Source organism: Tiliqua scincoides, chromosome 7 (assembly GCF_035046505.1).
Source record: "Tiliqua scincoides isolate rTilSci1 chromosome 7, rTilSci1.hap2, whole genome shotgun sequence".
NCBI lineage: Eukaryota > Metazoa > Chordata > Lepidosauria > Squamata > Scincidae > Tiliqua > Tiliqua scincoides.
The window spans coordinates 77,778,147-77,801,568 of NC_089827.1; the positions used below are offsets into that span (position 1 = coordinate 77,778,147).

Here is a 23,422-nt window from a genome sequence, read left to right on the forward strand (position 1 = left end):
CTGCTGTAAATCAAGAGGAGGAAACAGCCCTCAGACCAAGTGAGGGTGGGCTTGTTGCAGCTGCAGGATGCACCTTCCCTGAAAGTGGAAACACTCCCATCAGGTATCTCACAAACTACAATTCAGAGCGCCATTACTTAGGAATAACACCCTGGGAAAGCAATGGCTCTGCTTCTGAGTAAATAGGGTTTCAGCTATGTGCAGCTGCACTTGGTCACAGCCATTTGCTGTTGCTTGTCTCTGCTGTGAATTGAATTGCACACTCCCAGTTGTGTTCTAAGTTGTATGTTATATGTAGAACTTCTGGCTTAAGAGCAGAAGATTGCCTTTGCACTGTTTTGCACCAGAAATGTCCTGAGAAATTCTCAGTGATAGATCACTTTTTTTATGTTTTAGTCTTTTTCCTATGCTGGTCTTCAATCACTGGTTCATACATGAATTGATCACCAAAAATTAGCTATTCATTGGTCAACTAGCTACCTCCCTTCCTGCCTTGCTGGCCCTGCAAGGCATTCTGGAGCACTGCCATTAATCCATTCTCTTTCAAGTACCCCTAAAGGTCCTGTTGAGTGCCCCTGGGGGTACATGAACCCCAGGTTGGGAACCACTGTTCTATTAGTATGTTCTTTACAGTGCAGTTACTCTTTGATAGTGTTTACAAAAAGATGGTGAAGACCAGGATTTAAAAGTTTATGATTAAAAATGAATCTTGTGATCTTTTACTATATTTTTAATAAATTAGAGACTGTCAGTTCTTAGGTAACAATTACTGGTAGGTTATTTTTCAGGATCTGGTCTAGGGTAAAATCAGACAAAACTATAATCAGACACCCTCCCCCAAGTTTATGACCACACTTATCCGAAGGTCATAGAAAATTCTATGATTCTTGCCTCAAAACCTGCCCTCGACTTCTCTGTGAGATCGACTTATAGGCGAGTGTGTGCGGTGATTTAGCGCTGTGAATTTAGGATTTTCTTTGTTTTGATAGGAGGTACTGAAAGTTTGAGTCCAGAGGCTTCAAATGAAGGCTTCAAATACACTTGGGCAATAGTCTGCTTATAGAGTTGTCTGAACTCTTAGATCAATGCTTCTACTCTTTTATTATGTAAATGCAGCTCTCCAGATGAACCAGCGCACTTGTTCATCCAGGACTCTGATTGTGTAGCAAATGTTCCCTAAAACTTAGGTTACACATCTAGCCCCAAATATGCAAAAATGTGTTTGGCTTAGGGATACATCAATGGGGCTGTGTGACAAATTAGTTCCAATAAATAAAATATCTGGATGCTGTAGATTTCCATTGTGCTCTCTCTATAGTAAAAATTGAATTATCGCATTGATATTAATAACCAAAAATGTGTGTTAATGTTTGTTCAACAGTCTTAAGATTGTAAACAATTTATTTGAAAATATTCAAGTATTTAATGCTGGTTACATTTTTATGCTTCAGTAAACAAATGAATCCTTTTATTGAAGATGTACTGAACAGAATACAAGATCTGCTTGAACTCTCTCCACCTGTGAGTACTTTCCATTTTCTTGGATGAAGAGCGCCCACTTGCATTTCAGAGAAGCAGGATGTGCAATGGACAGTTAGCCACACCAAGTTGCTCTCAAACTACACAATAGAAAGTGGAGTTGTCAAAATCTGTTGCTCACACATAGCAAGAACATGTGGTTGATACTATTTTGTAGATATGTTGCATATCTTCTGAAATACTTCAGCACAGTATTTCTTCTTTGGTTCATTATTTAAAATTGTCCTGGTGTGTTGCAAAACGTGTCAGGTCCCATTTCAGCTTGTGTGATGTGTTGAACTTGGGCCAGGGAGACATAGGTTCAAATTCCCATTTTGCAAAAAAATGACTGACCCAAGGTCATCCAGTAAGTTGTTTGTCAACTGTTCTGCCTCACAGGGTGACTAAGAATAAAATGTGGAGATGACTGTGTAGGCCATCCTGAACTTCTTGTAACACAGTATAAAAACAAGTAATTGAATTAAGCCATCCAAATATGTAAAGTCACTAGGGGCGCAGTCCTAACCAACTTTCCAGCACTGCTATAGCTGTGCCAGTGGGACATGTGCTGCATCCTGCAGTTGGGGGGCATTCATGGAGTCCCCCTCAAGGTAAAGCAATGTTTGTACTCTTACTTTGGAGTTGCATTGCCTTTAACTTGATGCAGGAAAATTGGTTAGGATTGTGCCCTAGGTTACTTAGAAGTGCTATCAGGAGGACCTTCCACAGATAACAGTGGGCTGTATCTTCTTAAGTTTACTTAGTCAAGGCTAAGCAAATGTACACTGTCTATAATTTGACAATGGGTCACATGCCTGTTCATATCCAAGTATTCCGGAAATCTGGAGTTCAGTTGTTGATCGGTGCTTAAATTTCTGGGTTACACTTGCTTTACTGAGCAGATTTATATCACATCAGAAAGCATTGCACACCACTTACTTTAAATGGATTCTCAAAAGCAGGATCCAACATCCATACCCAGCTAAGTAACTACTCTGTGTCTTTGCTTCATGTGTGTACTGTATCTTCAGTAAGAAGCCATTTGGGAAGTATATCATTAACTTTGTCTCACTTCAGCACATGCCATCTTCTTAGAGAGCTGAGCCTTTTAATACTGTTTTTGTAGTGTTATACAAAGTGGACAGAACATGCTCCCAATTGAGCACTACCAGAGAAATGGTGTATTTCCCAAGAATGAGAATCTAATTTTGAGGGAGAGGGGATAAAATGGTGGCGAGCAGTGAGGTTGCATAAGTAGGTCCATCCCCTCCCCCCAGTATTCTAAAATTCTACTAAAAGAATAAAAAGGTAGTGATGGAAAACATGTGACCATTAAGCGGTGTTTTGTTTCTGATTTCAGGAAAATGGCTACCAGGCTTTACTAAGCAGCGATGACCAATTGTTCATTTATGAGACTGCTGGAGTTCTAATAGTGAACAGTGACTACTCGGCCGAACGGAAGCAGGCTTTAATGAGAAATCTGTTGGCTCCTCTTATGCAGAAGTTTAAAGTGCTCTTAGGAAAACTTATGTTGACCCAAGATGAGGACAGACAGATGGCTTTAGCTGACTGTCTCAATCACGCGGTTGGCTTTGCCAGGTGGGAGCAGCATGGTTTAAATGTAGATCTAAATATATAGGTTGAATAAATCAAAAATGGGGTCTGCAAGCCACCAGATGTTAATAGTCATCAGGCATCTACCAATGATGTAGCATGCCTGAGCTGGGCTCCCCTGCTGGACTGTCTCTTCCCTTCCCTGCTAAAGTCTGAGAATCTGGGTTGCAGGTGCAGGAAACTCACTTAAAATGAATTAATCAAGTCTTCAGTGTCTCAAGTTTGAGAGCCAGTAGAATAGAAAAGAGTTCATGGAAACTGGTGTCAGTGCTACAAAACTCTTTTATTCCTGCATGTGCAAGTACTTCATAAGTACTTGTCACCAATAATGCCTGCAGACAGTGCATGAATGGCGCAAAGCCTTTTGAGGATGGTTCTACAAAGTCTCTCCAGAACGGTCCACATGCATTCAGATGAAGTGTTGGAACATAGCATTGCATGCAATGTGAGTGGTGGACTAAAATATTTCAAGACTTGCTTTCAGAACCAAAATGAGAGAATGTAGTTTCAGCATTTAAAATGACTTGTCCTAGGCACTTGCTTTCTGAATGTGCTAGGAGAAAACTTAAGTGTGGTTATGTGTGTTTGTTTTCTGTTTGCACAGTCGTACCAGCAAAGCTTTCAGCAATAAGCAGACCGTAAAACAATGTGGCTGCTCTGAGGTCTATCTGGACTGTTTACAGACGTTCCTCCCAGCTCTCAGCTGCCCCTTGCAGAAAGAGGTTCTTAGAAGTGGTGTCCGTACCTTCCTTCACCGAATGATTATTTGCTTAGAGGAGGAGGTTCTGCCATTCATCCCTTCAGCCTCTGAACACATGCTCAAGGACTGTGAAGCAAAAGACCTTCAAGAATTCATTCCTCTCATAAATCAGATCACTGCTAAATTCAAGGTAAGAATCCACTCCAGTTGACAGGGGTCCAAAACTACATGTTTGGAAACCGCTTCTGGCTTTGGAAAAAGCATAACTTTCAACTTTGTATATTTTCGGTAGAAATATGTAGGCTGAACAAAAGCCCTCCAGTCTGGACCTGTGCTGGCTACAGGCTTATGGGCCTGGAGATTGCAGTCTTCTGACTTCCTGTTTGCACCTATTTCCTTTTACTCTCTTCCTCATTTTCATGTCTTTCTCCCTCTGACTCCTCCCTCTCCCTACTTTAATCTTTTTTTACCTCTTTCCCATCCCCTCCAGTGGGCCAGCCTCAGTGTATCCTCCCTCATCCAGCTGAGCTGCCTCCAGCTGCAGCAGTTCTCAGCTTGGAATTGGTGTTGGTGCCCAGCAATGACATCACATCTGCTTTACTGCTGTGCTCTGCCTTCCCCCACTTTCTTCCCCAGCTGCTGCAGCTGATTGGCCACACCCCAGCTCACCAGAGCCCTGCAAGGAACCAATAATAAAATAAAGTCTTTATTTTTCTCTAACAAAAACCCTTGACTTCCGACGGGCGGACTTCCCTCAAATGAGGAGGCTGGTTAGAAGGAGGTTGAAAGGGAGGGTAAAAAGAGTCCAGTCTCTCCAGAGTGCATGGAGGCTGCTTAAAACAACAGTAATAGAGGCCCAGCAGAGGTGTATACTGCAAAGAAAGAAGGGTTCCACTAAATCCAGGAGGGTGCCCGCATGGCTAACGAGCCAAGTTAGAGAGGCTGTGAAGGGCAAGGAAGCTTCCTTCCGTAAATGGAAGTCTTGCCCTAATGAGGAGAATAAAAAGGAACATAAACTGTGGCAAAAGAAATGTAAGAAGGTGATATGGGAGGCCAAGCGAGACTATGAGGAACGCATGGCCAGCAACATTAAGGGGAATAATAAAAGCTTCTTCAAATATGTTAGAAGCAGGAAACCCGCCAGAGAAGCGGTTGGCCCTCTGGATGGTGAGGGAGGGAAAGGGGAGATAAAAGGAGACTTAGAGATGGCAGAGAAATTAAATGAGTTCTTTGCATCTGTCTTCACGGCAGAAGACCTCGGGCAGATACCGCTGCCCGAACGGCCCCTCCTGACCGAGGAGTTAAGTCAGATAGAGGTTAAAAGAGAAGATGTTTCAGACCTCATTGATAAATTAAAGATCAATAAGTCACCGGGCCCTGATGGCATCCATCCAAGAGTTATTAAGGAATTGAAGAATGAAGTTGCAGACCTCTTGACTAAGGTATGCAACTTGTCCCTCAAAACGGCCACAGTGCCAGAAGATTGGAGGATAGCAAATGTCACGCCTATTTTTAAAAAGGGAAAGAGGGGGGACCCGGGAAACTATAGGCCGGTCAGCCTAACATCCATACCGGGTAAGATGGTGGAATGCCTCATCAAAGATAGGATCTCAAAACACATAGACGAACAGGCCTTGCTGAGGGAGATTCAGCATGGCCTCTGTAAGGGTAAGTCTTGCCTCACGAACCTTATAGAATTCTTTGAAAAGGTCAACAGGCATGTGGATGTGGGAGAACCCGTGGACATTATATATCTGGACTTTCAGAAGGCGTTTGACACGGTCCCTCACCAAAGACTACTGAAAAAACTCCACAGTCAGGGAATTAGAGGACAGGTCCTCTCGTGGATTGAGAACTGGTTGGAGGCCAGGAAGCAGAGAGTGGGTGTCAATGGGCAATTTTCACAGTGGAGAGAGGTGAAAGCGGCGTGCCCAAAGGAGCTGTCCTGGGACTGGTGCTTTTCAACCTCTTCATAAATGACCTGGAGACAGGGTTGAGCAGTGAAGTGGCTAAGTTTGCAGACGACACCAAACTTTTCCGAGTGGTGAAGACCAGAAGTGATTGTGAGGAGCTCCAGAAGGATCTCTCCAGACTGACAGAATGGGCAGCAAAATGGCAGATGCGCTTCAATGTCAGCAAGTGTAAAGTCATGAACATTGGGGCAAAAAATCGAAACTTTAGATATAGGCTGATGGGTTCTGAGCTGTCTGTGACAGATGAGGAGAGAGATCTTGGGGTGGTGGTGGACAGGTCGATGAAAGTGTCGACCCAATGTGCGGCGGCAGTGAAGAAGGCCAATTCTATGCTTGGGATCATTAGGAAGGGTATTGAGAACAAAACGGCTAGTATTATAATGCCGTTGTACAAATCTATGGTAAGGCCACACCTGGAGTATTGTGTCTAGTTCTGGTCGCCGCATCTCAAAAAAGACATAGTGGAAATGGAAAAGGTGCAAAATAGAGCCACTAAGATGATTACGGGGCTGGGGCACCTTCCTTATGAGGAAAGGCTGCGGTGTTCGTGCCTCTTCAGCCTAGAAAAGAGACGCCTGAGGGGGGACATGATTGAGACATACAAAATTATGCAGGGGATGGACAGAGTGGATAGGGAGATGCTCTTTACACTCTCACATAATACCAGAACCAGGGGACATCCACTAAAATTGAGTGTTGGGCGGGTTAGGACAGACAAAAGAAAATATTTCTTTACTCAGCGTGTGGTCGGTCTGTGGAACTCCTTGCCACAGGATGTGCTGATGGCGTCTAGCCTAGACGCCTTTAAAAGGGGATTGGACAAGTTTCTGGAGGAAAAATCCATAATGGGGTACAAGCCATGATGTGTATGCGCAACCTCCTGATTTTAGAAATGGGTTATGTCAGAATGCCAGATGCAAGGGAGGGCACCAGGATGAGGTCTCTTGTTATCTGGTGTGCTCCCTGGGGCATTTGGTGGGCCGCTGTGAGATACAGGAAGCTGGACTAGATGGGCCTATGGCCTGATCCAGTGGGGCTGTTCTTATGTTCTTATGTAAAGTCCTTTTTGTATTGGTGTGTTGACTCAGTATTTTAATTGTGCTGTTTTAAAAGACAACTACAGTGAAAAGTGTATTTGCTCTTCTGCTTATAACTGGGTATATACTGATATACTGATAAAACTTGGTCCAAATTAGAAATGAGGCACATTAAAAGTGTTAGATTTAATAACAATGAGATAGGATTGCCTGTTTGGAATAGCACAATCAACAGACACTTGAGTCTATGCTTGGCGTTCAGAAAATGTCAACAACAGGGTGTTGAATGTGTATGCAACAGAAAGCGGCTCATTGGCCAGCGTGTTGGTCTTAAAAAACTAGAAGATAAACCAAAGTGTGACCAGTGAAGTATTTATGGGAGTGGTGCTTTACACCGAAGTGGGTGAGGAAGGTTGTTTAGTTTTAAGAATGCCTTCTGGAAAATGGAGAATTTTGTACATAGGCCCTCTTGATTGCACTCCTTAGATCTGACTGATAACTAAACCTTTTAAAGTGATGCGCATGTATTCATACATGCATAAATGCATGGATTGGAGTTGAATTTGTACTCCAGATGTACACAGAAAGATGGCAAGCTGAAAACTAAACGCTTTTATTATATTTTGTGTTGCTTAATTGGCTTATTTAATTGGCTAACTTTTGTATATCTATTTTCCTCCCATTTAATAGACCCACGTGTCCCCATTTCTGCAACAAATGTTTATGCCATTGTTGCGTGCTATCTTTGAGGTCTTGCACCGCCCAGCTGAAGAAAACGACCAGTCTGCTGCTTTGGAAAAACAAATGTTACGAAGGAGTTACTTTGCTTTTCTTCAAACGGTTACAGGCAGTGGAATGAGTGAAGTCATAGCCAATCAGGGTGAGGATTGACTCATAATAAAAATGCTTGTGTACAGTGCATAAGCATTTCAGTGAGAGCATGGTTTTCTAATGGTAGCAGTTGAAATAATCTTAATTTAATTTTTAAAATTAGGTCTATTAGGTTCACCTTATTTGAATTATTTGAACTTTGAATTCTTATTTGAACTTCTTTGAAGTCAGTTCCTGTTAGCATTATTACTTTAATTTTGCTGTATCCTGGAGACCAGCGTATCTGATTCTCTGAACAGTCTTTTCAGAAGTGAATGTCCTTTCTCAAAAGGTTACCAGGCCTGCCTGCAGGTTCAAATTACTAAAATTAGTCACAGATGCATTCAGAAGATATGCGTATAAAAGTGGTTTGTTTAGATAAACAGCAGCGAGGTCTTACTGTAGAGTTTGATGTGTATTCCTTGAAATAATAAAGCTTTGTACTTCTGGAAACCAATGTCAACTTTATATATGACTCAAGTCAAAAAGAGTGTGACAAACCAGAATGAATTACTAATTGCCACCTTGTTCAGTTCAGTGTCTGATTTGAAGTCAATCTCTCTTTAGATGCAGAGAATATAGACCATGTACTGTTCACAATCATCCAAGGAGCTGTTGATTTCCCGGATCCCATTGCTCAGAAAACCTGCTTTATTATTCTTTCAAAATTGGTGGAGCTCTGGGGTAAGTTTGCATTTTTATCATGACAACTTGGGCTTTATAAGACTATGCATGAGTGTGTTTGCCTTCAAATATTACAGTTTCTGCTGTGGATAGTAGTTGTACAATGTCTGGATCGCATTCTAAGTTATCTTTTCACTTGCATAAGGAGCCTTAGAAGTAATGATTGTGAGATTCTTGTGCACAGGGATTGGAATGGAATTCTTCCTTGGCTTTGTACACATGCTACATGTTAGACAAGATACCTTCTGTAGAATTGTCTTTATCTCATTGTGAAATTGCTGCTGCATACGTTTGTGCTAAAAACCACCTTACTACTATGTGCCCTTTTAGGACACAGCTTTCTGTTAATGCTTTTCCGCCTGTTCACCCTGCATGTAGTGGTTGTCAGGCAAGAGAACGAGAGTAAAGAGGAGCTTGAATATTTTTGTTGTGTTTTTAGGGGGCAAAGATGGACCTGTGGGTTTTGCTGACTTTGTCTACAAACATATTGTTCCTGCATGCTTCTTGGCACCTTCAAAGCAAACCTTTGACTTAGCAGATGCACAGACAGTGTTGGTATGTATTACAGTGGGAAATTGCTCAGTGTGCATACATGGTTAAAATTATGCATAGGGAGACGTGAAACCTGGAAGAGAGATCCTGTGCATAAATCAGTCAGCACATTTGGAAGCCAGACTTCCAGTTTCAAGAAACGCCTAGGTAGTGAAAGCTGGATTGCTTAGGGGCATGTGACCTCAGGGGAATGCAGATTTCCATGTTTAATGTATCTCTGAATACAACACATGTGAGTGGAAACGTACAAGATTCGTGATAGCTTTAACTTGACTATGGATTGTGGCCATTCCACCGACTCCTAGACAATTTCACAGGTGCACAGGAGATGTACTGATCCAATTTGGTGGAGTTCAAAGCCTACACTGATTCTGGAAGGGTCTTGCAAAACCCATAGCCAAATTCAGGAGCCCTGAAACTTAAGAACATAAAAACAGCCCCACTAGATCAGGCCATAGGCCCATCTAGTCCAGCTGCCTATATCTCACAGCGGCCCACCAAATGCCCCAGGGAGCACACCAGATAACAAGAGACCTTATTCTGGTGCCCTCCCTTCCATCTGGCATTCTGACATAGCCCATTTCTAAAATCAGGAGGTTGTACATGCACATCCTGGCTTGTAACCCATAATGGATTTTTCCTCCAGAAACTTGTCCAATCCCCTTTTAAAGGTGTCCAGGCCAGACGCCAGCACCACATCCTGTGGCAAGGAGTTCCACAGACCAACCACACGCTGAGTAAAGAAATATTTTCTTTTGTCTGTTCTAACTCTCCCAACACTCAATTTTAGTGGATGTGCCCTGGTTCTGGTGTTATGCGAGAGTGTAAAGAGCATCTCTCTATCCACTCCGTCTATCCCCTGCATAATTTTGTATGTATCAATCATGTCCCCCCTCAGGCACCTCTTTTCTAGGCTGAAGAGGCCAAAAAGTCGTAACCTTTCCTCATAAGGAAGGTGCCCCAGCCCAGTAATCATCTTAGTCGCTCTCTTTTGCACCTTTTCCCACTATGTCTTTTTTGAGATGCGGTGACCAGAACTGGACACAATACTCCAGGTGTGGCCTTACCATAGATTTGTACAACGGCATTATAATATTAGCTGCTTTGTTCTCAATACCTTTTCTAATGATCCCAAGCATAGAATTGGTCTTCTTTACTGCAACCGCACATTGTCGACACTTTCATCGACCTGTCCACCCCCCCAAGATCTCTCTCCTGTTCTGTCACAGACAGCTCAGAACCCATCAGCCTATATGTGTTGATTTTTTTTGCCCCAATGTGCATGACCTTATACTTACTGACATTGAAGCGCATCTTCCATTTTGCTGCCCATTCTGCCAGTCTGGAGAGATCCTTCTGGAGCTCCTCACAATCACTTCTGGTCCTGCCCTCTAATTCCCTGACTGTGGAGTTTTTTCAGTAGCCTTTGGTGAGGGACTGTGTCGAACGCCTTCTGCATGTCCAGATATATAATGTCCACGGGTTCTCCCACATCCACATGCCTGTTGACCTTTTCAAAGAATTCTGTAAGGTTCGTGAGGCAAGACTTACCCTTACAGAAGCCATGCTGATTCTCCCTCAGCAAGGCCTGTTCGTCATGTGTTTTGACTGCAAAATGTCACCTGGCCAGGATTTTGTCATATGTAGAAATTGTCAGCGGCTCTAGTATATGCTTAATGCTTTCTCAAATAGTGTGCAAAGTTCTGGTTATCTTTTGAAGTCTCATTGCTGTTTAATACCTGCTGTTTAATACATGTTTCTGCCTGTAAAATGTTGTAGTCCTTGGGGAAAAAAGAACCCATTTTAATTCTAATGTTCAGGTGCTTATGCTGAAGTATATTTGTTTTGTTTTTGTAGGCTTTATCTGAGTGTGCAGTAACATTAAAAACAATTCATCTCAAAAGGGTAAGGCTTGTTACAAGAATAGATTTTTTAATTATCTCTTATCTTTACCCCCTGGACTCAGAGTAACTTCTGCAGATCAGCAGCTGTGATCCATTCTAGTGGGTGTACGTGTTTTGCTGCTGTTGCTGATTTGGCAGTTCTGTTGTCAAGATCCCAGAAAGACACATGTAGCCTACCTTCATTAGTTCCGCCCTCTGCCATGAAGTGGGCACACGCCTAGATGAACTTCAACTTCATTTGCACCCTTTCTGGTTCCATATCTTTAACTTTCTGTAAGTTGTTTTATGATCAGCCCTCTGAAAGGATGATGTGCCAGAGTCACTAAGGAACAAACAGAAACAAGGGGCTGGCGAGCACAGGGGGCTCTCCAGAGATTTCTCTTGCATTATCACTACTTTGCATCTTCTTCTACTCTACTTGGTGACCTGGGTTCTCCATAGACTGGGATTGATTGGCAGGAAGATAGACACCAACGCTGGTGCATGGATGAAAGATACTTGGACAACAGATGAGCAGGAGGTGAAAGTAGGAAATGTGGATACAAAGTGAGGCCAGAAGGCCTAGCAATGCAAGGCATAAAATTTCACATTATTATTGCAGAGTGAAAATGAAGTGCATCTTTTTAGATTGTGAACCCTTTTGGGACAGGGAGCCATTTAGTTATTTGATTTTTCTCTGTAAACCGATTTGTGAACTTTTAGTTGAAAAGCGGTATATAAATACTGTTGATTGATTGATTGATTGATTGATTGATTGATTGATTGATTGATTGATTGATTGATTGAAGTGCTAAAAAGAATAAAAGTTCCCATCAGTGGGTGTAATCCACTTCATTCAGGTGATGAGTTGGCAAAGCAGTATGAATAATGTACATCCGTTTGAGAACTGCTGTAGATCTGGGAGCCACCAATGGATCACAAACCAATTTTTGGTGGTTTGCGAAATGGACAGGGCTGATCAGGTGATGTGCATCAAGGGTTAGACAAGCTGCTTCTTGGGAGGGGAGCACTGTTACCCATTCACCATTCAAGCACATCCCTTGCATTTATAGGTCAGGCAGTGGCTTCTAAAAAGTTTGAGAACTACTGATTTATATGATACCTAAAGAGGAACAACTGCTCTCTTTCACAAAGCCCTCTCTCCCAGTCTCAGCTTGAACCCTAGTCTGATAGTGTCAAATCTGCTGATGATTTTCATCTTCGAAGCTTCATACTGGCATCTCCCTTTTAATGTCTTGCATTGAAGCCTGGCAGTTGAAGTCCATAATGCAACACACACAAGAGATTTCCCCACTGGCTTTTATGATCAGCTTCGGCCAGTGTATCCTCAAGCCTATAATCTAATACAGAGCATGTTTAAAAATAAGAAAATACTTAACCACTCTCAAAATAGAGCATGTATTTCTTTTTCCATAGGGTCTTGAATGTATTCAGTATCTTCAACAAGAATATCTCCCATCACTGCAGGTAGCTCCTGAAATAATACAGGTAAGAATTCTTGCGAGTTGATGATAGAGTATTTCTTGGGCAAACCCTGAAACTTACCTAAATTCTTTGGATTGCACCTTGTAGTCAAGAAAATTGCTACTGTCGCATGACAGCAGGAGTATTAAAATTATTAATCTGCCCTGGTAAAAATCAATGTGTTTTTAATTAGAATTAGACTTGTCATGGCATTCATTTGGTGGATGTTGCAGCATTACATAGAATGATCCTTGCAGATGGTCAGTGGCATTAGTCACTGTAGTTTTATAGTCTCTCATTCCCCTCTTATCTTTAGAGACTTTAGTTTCTAGTCTCCCAACAGATGACTGATATTGACATTGCTCAAGCTTTTGGTCTAGGGTGCGCAAGGAGATGTGCACCTAAAAGCAGCATGGTGAACATGCTCACTTTTGCATGCATAGATGTATACATAGGACCCTATTTCTAAAACTTTACAAAACCATCTAAAGGGTGAAATTTAGAGATTATACTCCTGGGTACTTCCTGGGTTTTCAGCATTGATCGTTCTTGGAAGGGAGACTCTAAAACTGCAGATATTGCTTTATGGCCACAGTGTAGATTAATTGTCACAATGGAATGAGCAATTTTTGACAGGCATTTCTGTGTGTGTTTTATAGGAATTCTGCCAAGCACTTCAGCAGCCTGATGCTAAAGTTTTTAAAAACTATTTAAAGGTAGGTTAAAGGTACTGTATTGAACTCATGCCTATATTTAAATATTTCATGGGTGAATTCATTTTATCTTGGATTATTTCAGTGTGCTTGAACCCTGATTACTTTGGTTTCTGAACTATAAGCAGTGCATTTCAACAATGTAACTACAAGTGTTCTGTTTGATGTGAGAGGAGATTAATGGGCCAAAACCGCTATGGGGAGGTAGGGACCCTTTAGTACTTCACCCCCACATCACCCCCTTTTGTGCATTACACCCACACTGTTTTTAATTGAAGAAAGCTTCTCTTGGCAGCCCTTCATGCTGAGCTTCTGGCTCAGATCATTCTCTGCCATTCTCTGCCCCCCCCCCCCCAGTTTAATTTAAAAGAACAAAACAACTGAAGGATTGATGCATTTAAAGGTCAAACTACATGTTATCCAAAATTGTGTGTCTAACAGAACTCATTTGAGGAGGAGGTTTAAACTGGGTTCTGGGGAAACTTCAACATGGCTTTTTGAAAAAGTTTTTGGCAGCAAAACTCTTGGTGGCAACAGGGTGCATGTCTTGTATACTTCCTGAGGAATCTGGTGGGCCACTGAGATACAGGAAGCTGGACTAGATAGGACTTTGGCCTGATCCAGTGGGGCTGCTCTTATGGTTTTAAATTACTAATTGTAATTACTAAATTACAGCAGTGTTTCTCAAACTGTGGGTCAGGACCCATTTGGGAGCCAATTTCAGATGGGTCCCCATTTATTTCAAGATTTTATTTTTAATATATTAGATTTGATGCTATCATGGCATGTGACTGCATTGGGGAAATGTCATAGACCTGTACTTTTAACAAGCTACTATGTATTTTCTTTTAACAATGATAGCAAATGGTAGTACTCCTGGGTAGGTGTGGGTAGGATTGCAGCCTAGGATGGTTAAAGATTTTCCTGCTTGATGATGTCACTTCTGGTCATGATATCACTTCCAGTGGGTCCTGACATATTTTCATTCTAAAAAGTGGGTCCTGGTGCTAAATGTGTGAGAACCACTGGTTTAGAGCAGTGGTTCTGAAAATTATGGCAGTCACGATGCCCTTCTTTCATAGTGGTCTCTTCTGGATGTCTTGGGTGCCACCATCTTGTATCACCCAAGAATTGCATGATCGAAGATGGCAGTGCCTCAGAGAATAAGAAAGAAGAGGCTCCAGGGACCTCCTGCGGTGCCCCTGTGAGTTTGCTGTAGCGCCTGAGGGCACCACGACAGTTTGGGAACCACCCATTTAGAGTATTTGACGAACTTGATTGTTGAATTTCTGAGAATTTGTTTAAAATCTTTTAAAGCATATTACCAGCTTTAACTTTGAGATTTTAAATTGCTAAGAGGTGAGTAGCAGGCATCTTAGGGTTGCCAGCCATTCTCGTTGTAGTGGGTCAATAATTGGCAGTGTTGCTTTCTGCTGAGATTGAGAGACTCGGTTACCAGTTGCTGACTCAGGAATGGACCAAATCTTGTTATTTTGTTATTCTTGTCGATAGTTGCCAGTAGCCCCTGTAAATGTGCTTTTATCCATTAGCAACATGTTTTGTATTAATTTTTGACTTACAAGTACTGTTCATCTCTTGATCTCTAACCTTATATATACTTTGTTTCAAAACAGGTATTCTTTCAACGGGCAAAACTCTAAGAAGCCTACTGGAATCTTTGCCTGTTTCCCTAATCAGGAACTCCAAATATTTAATTTATATTAATGCTAACTTCTGTGCCATTCAGACTTTTCTTTTTAAAGATGTTACTTTGTGCTTACACCAGTATATATAGTTTAGCCTTCTTGTGTAAAGTGCACATGAAACGCCCTACACTGTATTGGTTGATACGTGTACAGGATGCGGACAATATGACTTGCCTGCATGCCCACCCGGAACACTGTGTAGGAGAACTATATGCTGTAATTAGTGCAGCAGTAGTAAAATATCCAAGTTTTTGTTATGAAATTTGTAAATATAAATTTCTTCCAAGTCCACGGCAATGGCTGTGAAGTGTGTACATTTTTAAATACCCAGTAAAATACTTGTATCTTAGCAATGACATTAACTCGTGTCTGGCGGTATAAATAAAACGATCAACTCCATTCTGTAGACAGTCATTTCATGGGAGGTCTCAGTGCGGGGAAGCAGGCTCTGGCTCCCTGAGAACAAGCTTCATGCAGGGGAGCCGCAGCTGCTGCCCGTTTGCACTGCGCGGAAGCGGCGGTCTGGGCAGGGTTCTGAGGGAGCGGGAACGCGCCTGCTGCCCTTCCCCGTGCGGGGGCGTGCTGGGAGCCCGGCAGAGCCTCTTCCAGGCCGCAGGAGGGCGCGGGGCAGGACACCCGCCTTCCCAGCACCGGCGCGGCCCTCAGGCGCGCCTGGAGGAGGCTCTGCCTGTCCCCGCGTGGCGGATCGGGCGGGACGGGGACTCCGCTCGCGCCGCCACCTGCGCCTCCGGGCCGGGCGCTTCTCCGGCCAGTGCCCCTCCCTCGCGCCCGCGCGGCCCCGCTCGGGAAGGGCCGGCCACGCCCCCACCCGGCCCCTGCGCGTCACGAAGCCGGAAGTGGAGCGCGGCGGGCTGGCTGGCAGGCAGGGGCTCGCGGGACGTGTCGAGGAGGTGAGGCCGCGCCGGCTGCTGAGGAGAGACTCGCGGGGGGGGGGGGCGCTGGGGCCCGAGGCCGCTCCGCCTGGTCAGCGCGCGGGCCGGAGGCGGCCGGGCGGGGGTTCCCGGCGCTGCTGGGGGAGGGGCCAGCGGAGCCCCTGGGCGACAGCCGCGGGCGGGCGGGCGGCAGCGCCGGGCCCGGCCGGGCCTTTCGGGCCGCCACGGAGACGGCGCTTCGCAGGCGCTCCCCGCCGAGCTGCGGGTGGGCAGGCAGCGGGCCCTGCAGGCGCCGCACAGCTGGCCTGGGAGCGGGCCCGTCGGCCGCAGTGGGGCGCTCCTGAGTAGCCGCGCAGGGGTGGGCCTTGAGGCTGCCCGTCCGCTCCGCCTGCAGTGGGGCTCGCGGGCCTGCTCCAGGGCCAGGAGGGCCGGACCCGGGCCTGGCCACAAAGTGTCCCTTGTGGCCTGCCCTCCATGGAACCAGTGCTCTCCAGGGCAGGACTGGGGCATCTGTTGAGCACCACAGGCGGCAGCTCAGATGGGCGCGGAGGCCGGTCAAGTCGCAGAGATGCTCGTTCCCCCACTCAATTCATGCGTGTCGCCGGCTCGCGCCTTCTGCGGCGTCCTCTGTGGCGTCCTCTGCTTGCTTGTTTGCCCCCTGCCACTTCCGCATCGACCCCAAAGAGCTCGTGGGCGGTCTGGAAACCGGCCACCAGGCTGGCGGCGGCAGCAGGCATGGTGGGAGAAAGGCTCTGGTCCAGGAGGCAAGGCCAGGGTCAGGAGCAGGAAGGTGTCCTTTCTGCTCCAGGACCGACTCGAAAGGACTCGCAACTTGTCCGAATGGCTCGGAGGTTTCCATTAGTTGAGTGTGTCGGTGCCACAATGACTCGGGACTCAGCTCAGCACAATGACTGCAGCACATTTCTAGTAGTGACTGGATAACTCGGGAGGCTTGGGAAGGGAGAGCCCCACCCTTCTGCTGTGCTTCAGTCCAGATAACCTCTAGCCTCTGAAAGTGGCTGTACGTGTGGCTGGGCACACTTTCGGTTTCTGAAGATGTTTGTGTTCTGCCTGCTCACGTAGACCCTGTTGGCACCCTTTGCAATGCAGAATTAAAGATAGTATAAAAAGCATTACTTACAGAAAGTGCCAGGAGATGCAGTTTAATATGGCCCAAGGACATTTTATAGGCACAGGCAGATCAAACTGGGTGAGATATTTCTGAAGAATACCACATATTAACTTTCAAAACATGAGCAGTAATGCTAGGCCTCCTTGAAGAGGAGCTCCGCAGTCAAGCTGCTGCCATCCGAAGAAGGCTTCTCTTGCATCTTGCCCCAGTGGCATAGCTAGCCACCCTGGCACCCAGGGCAAAATTGAAAATGGGGGGGACGACGACATGTCACAGCTGGAAGTGATGTCACTTCTGGGTGTGACATCACACCTTTTTTAATAAAATTGAAAAACATCTGCTGCTTCTCCCTATCCCAGCTCCCCTCCTGCTCATGAAGCCCCCAGTCGCCACCCCAAGGAAGGGGCAATGAGTGGCAGGGGACCATGACAGCAGCAGCGAGTACAGTTCCTGCCAGTTAAAAGCGAGTACAGTTCCTTGCCACTCATTGCCCCTTGCTCTATTGCATCCCCCGACCTCAGCTCCCCTCCTGCTCACCCTACCAAATTCCCAGTCACCTGTCAAGCCCTGGCTTATTTACAGTTCTGTTGGGGAAGGGTGCGCTTGGGTCAGCCCACCAAATTTCAGATTAGGGGTGCAGCAAGAGGAACTGTCAACAGGGCCTCATCTTGAGCTGAGAGCCCAAGTGAAGAAAGGAAGTGAGAACTTGACACATCCTGGACACAGACTGTTTAAGGTTCTGGGACTTTTTTGGCAGTAAGTCTCACTTAAGTCAGTGGAACTTGCTTTCCTATAGCATGTTGGCATCCTTCAGTCTCGGAAGACCATGGTGTCACGCTCTGAATGGTGGCTCTGGAACAGAGTGTCCTCTCCAGTGCCCGAAGCCTGGGTAAAGTAGGTATGGAGGATAGGCTATTACCCATGCAGCAAATCCCCCCTCTCCACGTCGCTGAAATGGTCCAATGGAAAGGCAGACGCCAATACGGTTGGTTCCAGTGGCGTCACAGGAGTTGCCAGAATGTGACTGTGTTCAGCCATGATCTGCCTCAGGGACTCCGGCTCCAGATTTTGCCTCGAGGTTGGCTCCTGAAGCCTTTTCCATAACTGGATGTAGGCACAAGGCAGTGGAGGTTTGGGATCAGAGTTTTCCTTCTCTCAGATGAGCTGCCTTCCCAGGCTAAGGAGTCCCATCTACCCGGTGGCTGTTCAGTCGCCTCTTACGACAAGTACAGCCAAACTGAGGGCCTATTCTTATCCCCAGCCCCCAGGGGGGATATAGATCTGCATAGGATTAGAGCACACAGATTAGAAAGTACTTTTCAAGTTGGTGATAGGGGATGAGGAGTAAACCTTGTATGTAGTTTGAGGTCATTTTTCACCTTGACCCTTGAGTTTTCCATTAATTGCAGTGTTTGTGTCATTAACCACAAATTTTGAGGCAATTTCAGATACCACACATGTGAGGAAAAACCCCTAGATCTTGAGATATACCCTTCTAAAAACCTAAATACAAGGGTCAACAGTTGGAATGAATTATGCAAATGTCAGAGAAGCTGTAGATACAGGAGTTCATTTTCTGTAAAATTTTTGGATGCTGAAAATAACTTCTACAGTATTTTGCATACCGAGACTTCTGGTAAACAGTAAAAAGCAGAATTACAAATGAATAGAAGTCCACTAAGAGTTTAAGCAGCAGTACTGTAATCCTTGTAGCACCTGCTTGTGAGCATTTCTCTGAAGAGTACAGACCCTGATCCTTTTGGCTTCACACAGTTGTTGAGGCTTGCCAAGCAGAATACCTTTAAGGGAATTCAGACAATATATCCATTCCACTTTTCTTAAGAGTCCTTGTTGAGCCGTTGCATCTTGTCCAGACTGCACAACTCAAACTGCTCTGAGAACTACTTGTATATTTTTACTTATTTTTGCATTGCAAGGAAAGATTTCTTTTTAGCTTAATCTCTGTGAAGCCCTCCTTTCTTTCTGCACCTGTGGTGCACACTTCTTTTTTCCTCTGAAACCTCAGTGTTCTTTCCTCTTTTTTCTGCACTCTAGTAGTGTGTTCACTCTTCTGTCTCTGAGACCCCATAAGTCTGCTCCTCCATCTGCTTACCGGTTTCTCTGAAGCCCTAATTCTTCAATTAACCTCTGATTTTTTCTATGCATTCGAAAGCATTCCTTTCACACATCTGTTACAGAGAAAGAGAAGTATCTTCATCCCATAGATCTCCTTTAGTCTTCTTTTTTCCCACCTCACAGATCTCTTTGCTGCTCCATCTCTCAGGTATGCCTTCTTTTTCAACCCATAGATTTTTTTCACCCTATCTGTCTTCCCTCAGATGTAGGTAGAAACAGTGGTGCACTGGGTTGTAACACTTGGCAGTATAATCTGAACATAGATGCTGGTGCATCTGATGCATGATGCATGCTGCATCTATGCAGCATGTCTGACTGTAACAAGCTAAGCCAACTGGTGCCAGTTCTACCACATGCTTCTGAATCCAGAGAGCAATATGTGCATTCTCTTATTTCCCCCCCCCCCCATTTGATGAGCTTGGGACAGTCCTTAGAAGTTTTCTCAACAGTGTAAAAGAGGCCTGCAAATTATGAATATTTAGAATTCTCCTGGTGGCTTAAAATAGACAGGGAGACCTTGTTTGGCCTTGGGTTACATGCTGAGTGTACTCTAGACAGGATTTCATTTTCCCTTGGATGTTTTGATTCTAGATATCCAATACCTGGCATGCATTTCAAATCATGTGTGTGTGTTTTTTTCCCAAGGCATAGGGAAATAGATTTGCATATCCATGATTGTGGCTTTTCTGAGTCAATTTCATTACAGTGACTTGAATATTCTCTGAACAAATCCCATACATTTGGGACTTGCCTTAGTTGCTCATGAGTATACTGAGCATTGTCATTGCCACAGGGATGTTTTGTGCATGGTCTGGGCTTCAAGCATTTTAAAGTGAAAGTGCAGAAGTTGCCTGAATTGCTTGTTCTCTATGGGATCAGCCCCAACAAAATGGCGTAAAATTCACAACACCAGAGCAGTACTGAAAGTGGCAGATTGCGACTCTTTCTCATTTCCCAATTTCTAATTTGTAATGTGCTGGGAAAAATGAATATCTCTGGTGTCAGTAGAGAAAGCTCTGAGGGGAATCTTGGATATACTGAATGTTGAAGGAATGAGAGATCCTCTATCTAATTACTAGGATTAGTACGTTGAGATTTGGAGCTGTGTTCTCAAGCTCTTCTTTTTTAAATTAATGAAATTTATTTCTGGGTAGATATGCTTAGAAATGGACTGTGAGGGAAGAGTTTGGTTGGGGCAATCTGCTTAGGCAAAATTGACTTGCCCTTTGAAATAGTGGCTTTGGGTACAGTACTTGGAACCCAGCTAGTTTGTGACCAAGTGACAGGCTCAAACTTTTTATAAAACCTGAGGATTTGTAAGTATCCCAAGTTGCAACTTGATGAGACAGAGTAATACCTGTGCTGCTCTTTACATATATAGACCAGGGGTGCCGAAACCCCGGCCCTGGGGCCACTTGCTGCCCTCGAGGCCCCTCAGTGCAGCCCTCAGGGAACCCCCAGTCTCCAATGAGCCTCTGGCCCTGAGATTTGTTGGAGCCTGCACTCGCCCGATGCAACTGCTCTCAGAGTGAGGGTGACTGTTTGACCTCTCGTGTGAGCTGTGGGATGAGGGCTCCCTGCACTGCTTGCTGATTCATGTCTGTGATGCAGCAGCAGCAGCAAAGAAAAGGCCAGCCTTGCTTTGTGCAAGGCCTTCTATAGGCCTTGAGCTATTGCAAGACCTTCATTCATTCATATAAGTTCATCTTTAATATATTCACTTATGTAAACATATATAAATTTATTCAAATTTTAAATGTAAATTAATTCTTTTTTTCCCCAGCCCCCCCCCCCCCCATAGTGTCAGAGAGCTGATGTGGCTCTCCTGCCAAAAACTTTGGACACCCCTGATATAGACTGACAACCCAATCCTGAGCTGTGGGGGGCTCCAGCGGTGCCAAAATGGCTACCCCAGTATTCTGAGCATGCTGGGCAGCCACTGGTGGCTCCTTGGGGAAGGGGACTTTTGTCCCCTTCCCCCGAGTAAGGGAAGTAGCCCCATAGTGGGGCTATTTGAGTCTGTGGCGGCTCTTTAGCCGGTGCAGAATCAAGGAGTCCCTTGTTGGGCCATGTGGCCCAATATGGGGTTCTGGATCCTACCTCCCTCCCGCCTTCCCCCGCCCTCTGCCCATTCCAAAACGCCTCCCCTCCCCGTCTTACCTCTCCTTCACCAGGCTCTTCGCAAGGAGCACCAGGTGGCAGTTTGCTAGTCTCGCACTGGTGCTGTCCTGGCATGGGCTTGCACTGGGCCAGCTCCAGTGCTTGCCCACGCTGACCCCCTGCAAACATGCTTTATGGCATGTTTGTGACAGTGCACGCCAGCAGCGAGCCAGCGCATGCTACTTAGGTTTGGACCCTGAATAAACAAAGAGCAGAAGGGCCTACAAGAAAACTGAGAGCTGACACAAGATTAGTTGCAGATAAAATAAATTTAAATAAATTTAGATAAGATAAAATAAAATACATATGTGGGGAAGAGTTGGCTACTAGTTCTACTCTGGAACTCCTTGCCACAGGATGTGGTGATGGCATCTGACCTGGACGCCTTTAAAAGGGAATTGGACAAGTTTCTGGAGGAAAAATCCATTACGGGTTACAAGCCATGATGTGTATGCGCAACCTCCTGATTTTAGAAATGGGCTATGTCAGAATGCCATTGCAAGGGAGGGCACCAGGATGAGGTCTCTTGTTATGTGGTGTGCTCCCTGGGGCATTTGGTGGGCCGCTGTGAGATACAGGAAGCTGGACTAGATGGGTCTATGGCCTGATCCAGTGGGGCTGTTCTTATGTTCTTAACTACAATTCCCAGGAGGCCTTGCAGGTCTCTTGTTATCTGGTGTGCTCCCTGGGGCATTTGGTGGGCCGCTGTGAGGTACAGGAAGCTGGACTAGATGGGCCTATGCCTGATCCAGTGGGGCTGTTCTTATGTTCTTAACTACAATTCCCAGGAAGCCTTGCAGGTCTCTTGTTATGTGGTGTGCTCCCTGGGGCATTTGGTGGGCCGCTGTGAGATACAGGCAGCTGGACTAGATGGGCCTATGGCCTGATCCAGTGGGGCTGTTCTTATGTTCTTATGTACAATTTTATAGAAAAGTTTTGTAAAATTCACAGTGAGGCTACATTCATTAATACAATGGTTGAATTAAGATATCGCCAATAATATGTTTGAGCTAAAGTTATACAGTGACTGTTTTCAGGAAATCAGTGAAAATGCGTTTCTTCAAAAGTCAATATACAGATCAAGAGTCAGATCTTATTGGAGTACTTCCCTTGGTACCCAATAAGAAAAGAAAAATTTGTGTTCTCTCATATGCATTTTATCAACTTAATTCAAGAATATTTTTTTTCTTTTTTTAAACTTCAGACAGGAATTGTCTAATTGAGAGCAAACATGCAGAGCACTTCAAATTATCTCTGGCTCCTTTCAGACATCCTGGGACAAGGAGCTACTGCAAATGTTTACCGTGGAAGACACAAGGTTTGTGTGGGGTAGAAATTCTAGCTGTCTGATGACAAGGGCTTTTGCATAATCTTAAAATTGGCACTCTCTCTTTTGTTTCCTCATAAACTTAGTATTTATTTGTTTAAGAACAAACCCCCTCCCTTTTACTGGAGCTTAAGACAACTTACTTAAAGAAAAAAAGTAAAAAATAAAGATTACAGTAAAAATAATTGTATATTCATCTCTTAAAATGAAACACAATAATCGTACTACAACACATTTGCCTTAGCAAGACAGCTTTATTTACAGAGTTAAACTCAAAGCTTGCCTTACAAAAGATAAAAGTAAGATCTGTTTTATTCTGGAAGGTCTGAAAATCTGATTGTATTATGGAAAGTAACTGCAATTTTTTCCCCATTTATTTGCCATGGCTATTTTGATTATTCACTTAGCAATAGTACTCTCTTTTATCAGTTTTAAACTTATTAACGGTTATTTCATAAAGATTGTGCACGAGATATGTCATCCTTGATTATCAGGCCTATGTAAAAGCAGATATTCCCGTTATGTATCATTATAACTTCGTAATATGGAATTGGCATTGGTCATATAGAGTAGAAGGTTACTGTACATGATGTCCTTTTCTCTCTCTATTTTTTCTATTTGTTTTACAGAAAACTGGAGACTTGTATGCTGTCAAAGTATTTAATAATTTCAGCTTCCTTCGTCCTGTGGATGTTCAGATGAGAGAGTTTGAAGTATTAAAGAAACTGAATCACAAAAACATTGTCAAACTGTTTGCCATTGAAGAAGAGGTAATTCTCTGATGTATGTGGGGCTTACTGGGAATTATTCTATGAATGCCGCACATATTTTTTGCATATATGTTCTGTTTGTATGAAATCCTTTGATGGCATAAACTCCTGTTTGTCTTTTCTTTCCACTATATTGGCAGGAGCAGATAATCTTCTGTTTTCTTCTTTTATTTTGCAGAGAGGGTCCCTCACTGATGTTTCTGGGCTGGATAGTTACATTATCTGGCTTCTGCTTGTGTTTTCACCCGTTTTCAGTATGTTGTAAAGTT

At 44.3% G+C, this 23,422-nt stretch overlaps 2 protein-coding genes across 6 annotated transcripts in view; both read left to right on the top strand.

Moving 5' to 3' along the window:
- The window catches only part of XPOT (exportin for tRNA), a 35,432-nt gene extending 20,310 nt beyond the window's left edge, over positions 1–15,122 (top strand). For all 3 annotated transcript variants that reach the window (XM_066634159.1, XM_066634157.1, XM_066634158.1), the window contains exons 16-25: positions 1,452–1,521; positions 2,879–3,117; positions 3,737–4,022; positions 7,533–7,722; positions 8,280–8,396; positions 8,836–8,951; positions 10,806–10,853; positions 12,269–12,340; positions 12,976–13,032; positions 14,664–15,122. In XM_066634159.1, the coding sequence (XP_066490256.1) occupies positions 1,452–1,521; positions 2,879–3,117; positions 3,737–4,022; positions 7,533–7,722; positions 8,280–8,396; positions 8,836–8,951; positions 10,806–10,853; positions 12,269–12,340; positions 12,976–13,032; positions 14,664–14,690 (1,222 nt within the window). In that variant the 3' untranslated portion in view covers positions 14,691–15,122. The remainder of the gene's footprint in view (positions 1–1,451; positions 1,522–2,878; positions 3,118–3,736; positions 4,023–7,532; positions 7,723–8,279; positions 8,397–8,835; positions 8,952–10,805; positions 10,854–12,268; positions 12,341–12,975; positions 13,033–14,663) is intronic.
- Positions 15,123–15,499: 377 nt separating this feature from the next.
- Positions 15,500–23,422, top strand: part of TBK1 (TANK binding kinase 1) — a 29,295-nt gene continuing 21,372 nt past the window's right edge. The window contains exons 1-3 of one of the 3 annotated variants that reach the window (XM_066634538.1): positions 15,500–15,646; positions 22,261–22,374; positions 23,013–23,153. In XM_066634538.1, coding sequence (XP_066490635.1) covers positions 22,288–22,374; positions 23,013–23,153 — 228 coding nt within the window. In that variant the 5' untranslated portion in view covers positions 15,500–15,646; positions 22,261–22,287. Of the gene's footprint in view, positions 15,647–22,260; positions 22,375–23,012; positions 23,408–23,422 lie in introns of those variants that run through there. The other 2 variants (XM_066634540.1, XM_066634539.1) reach the window with 2 other exon arrangements.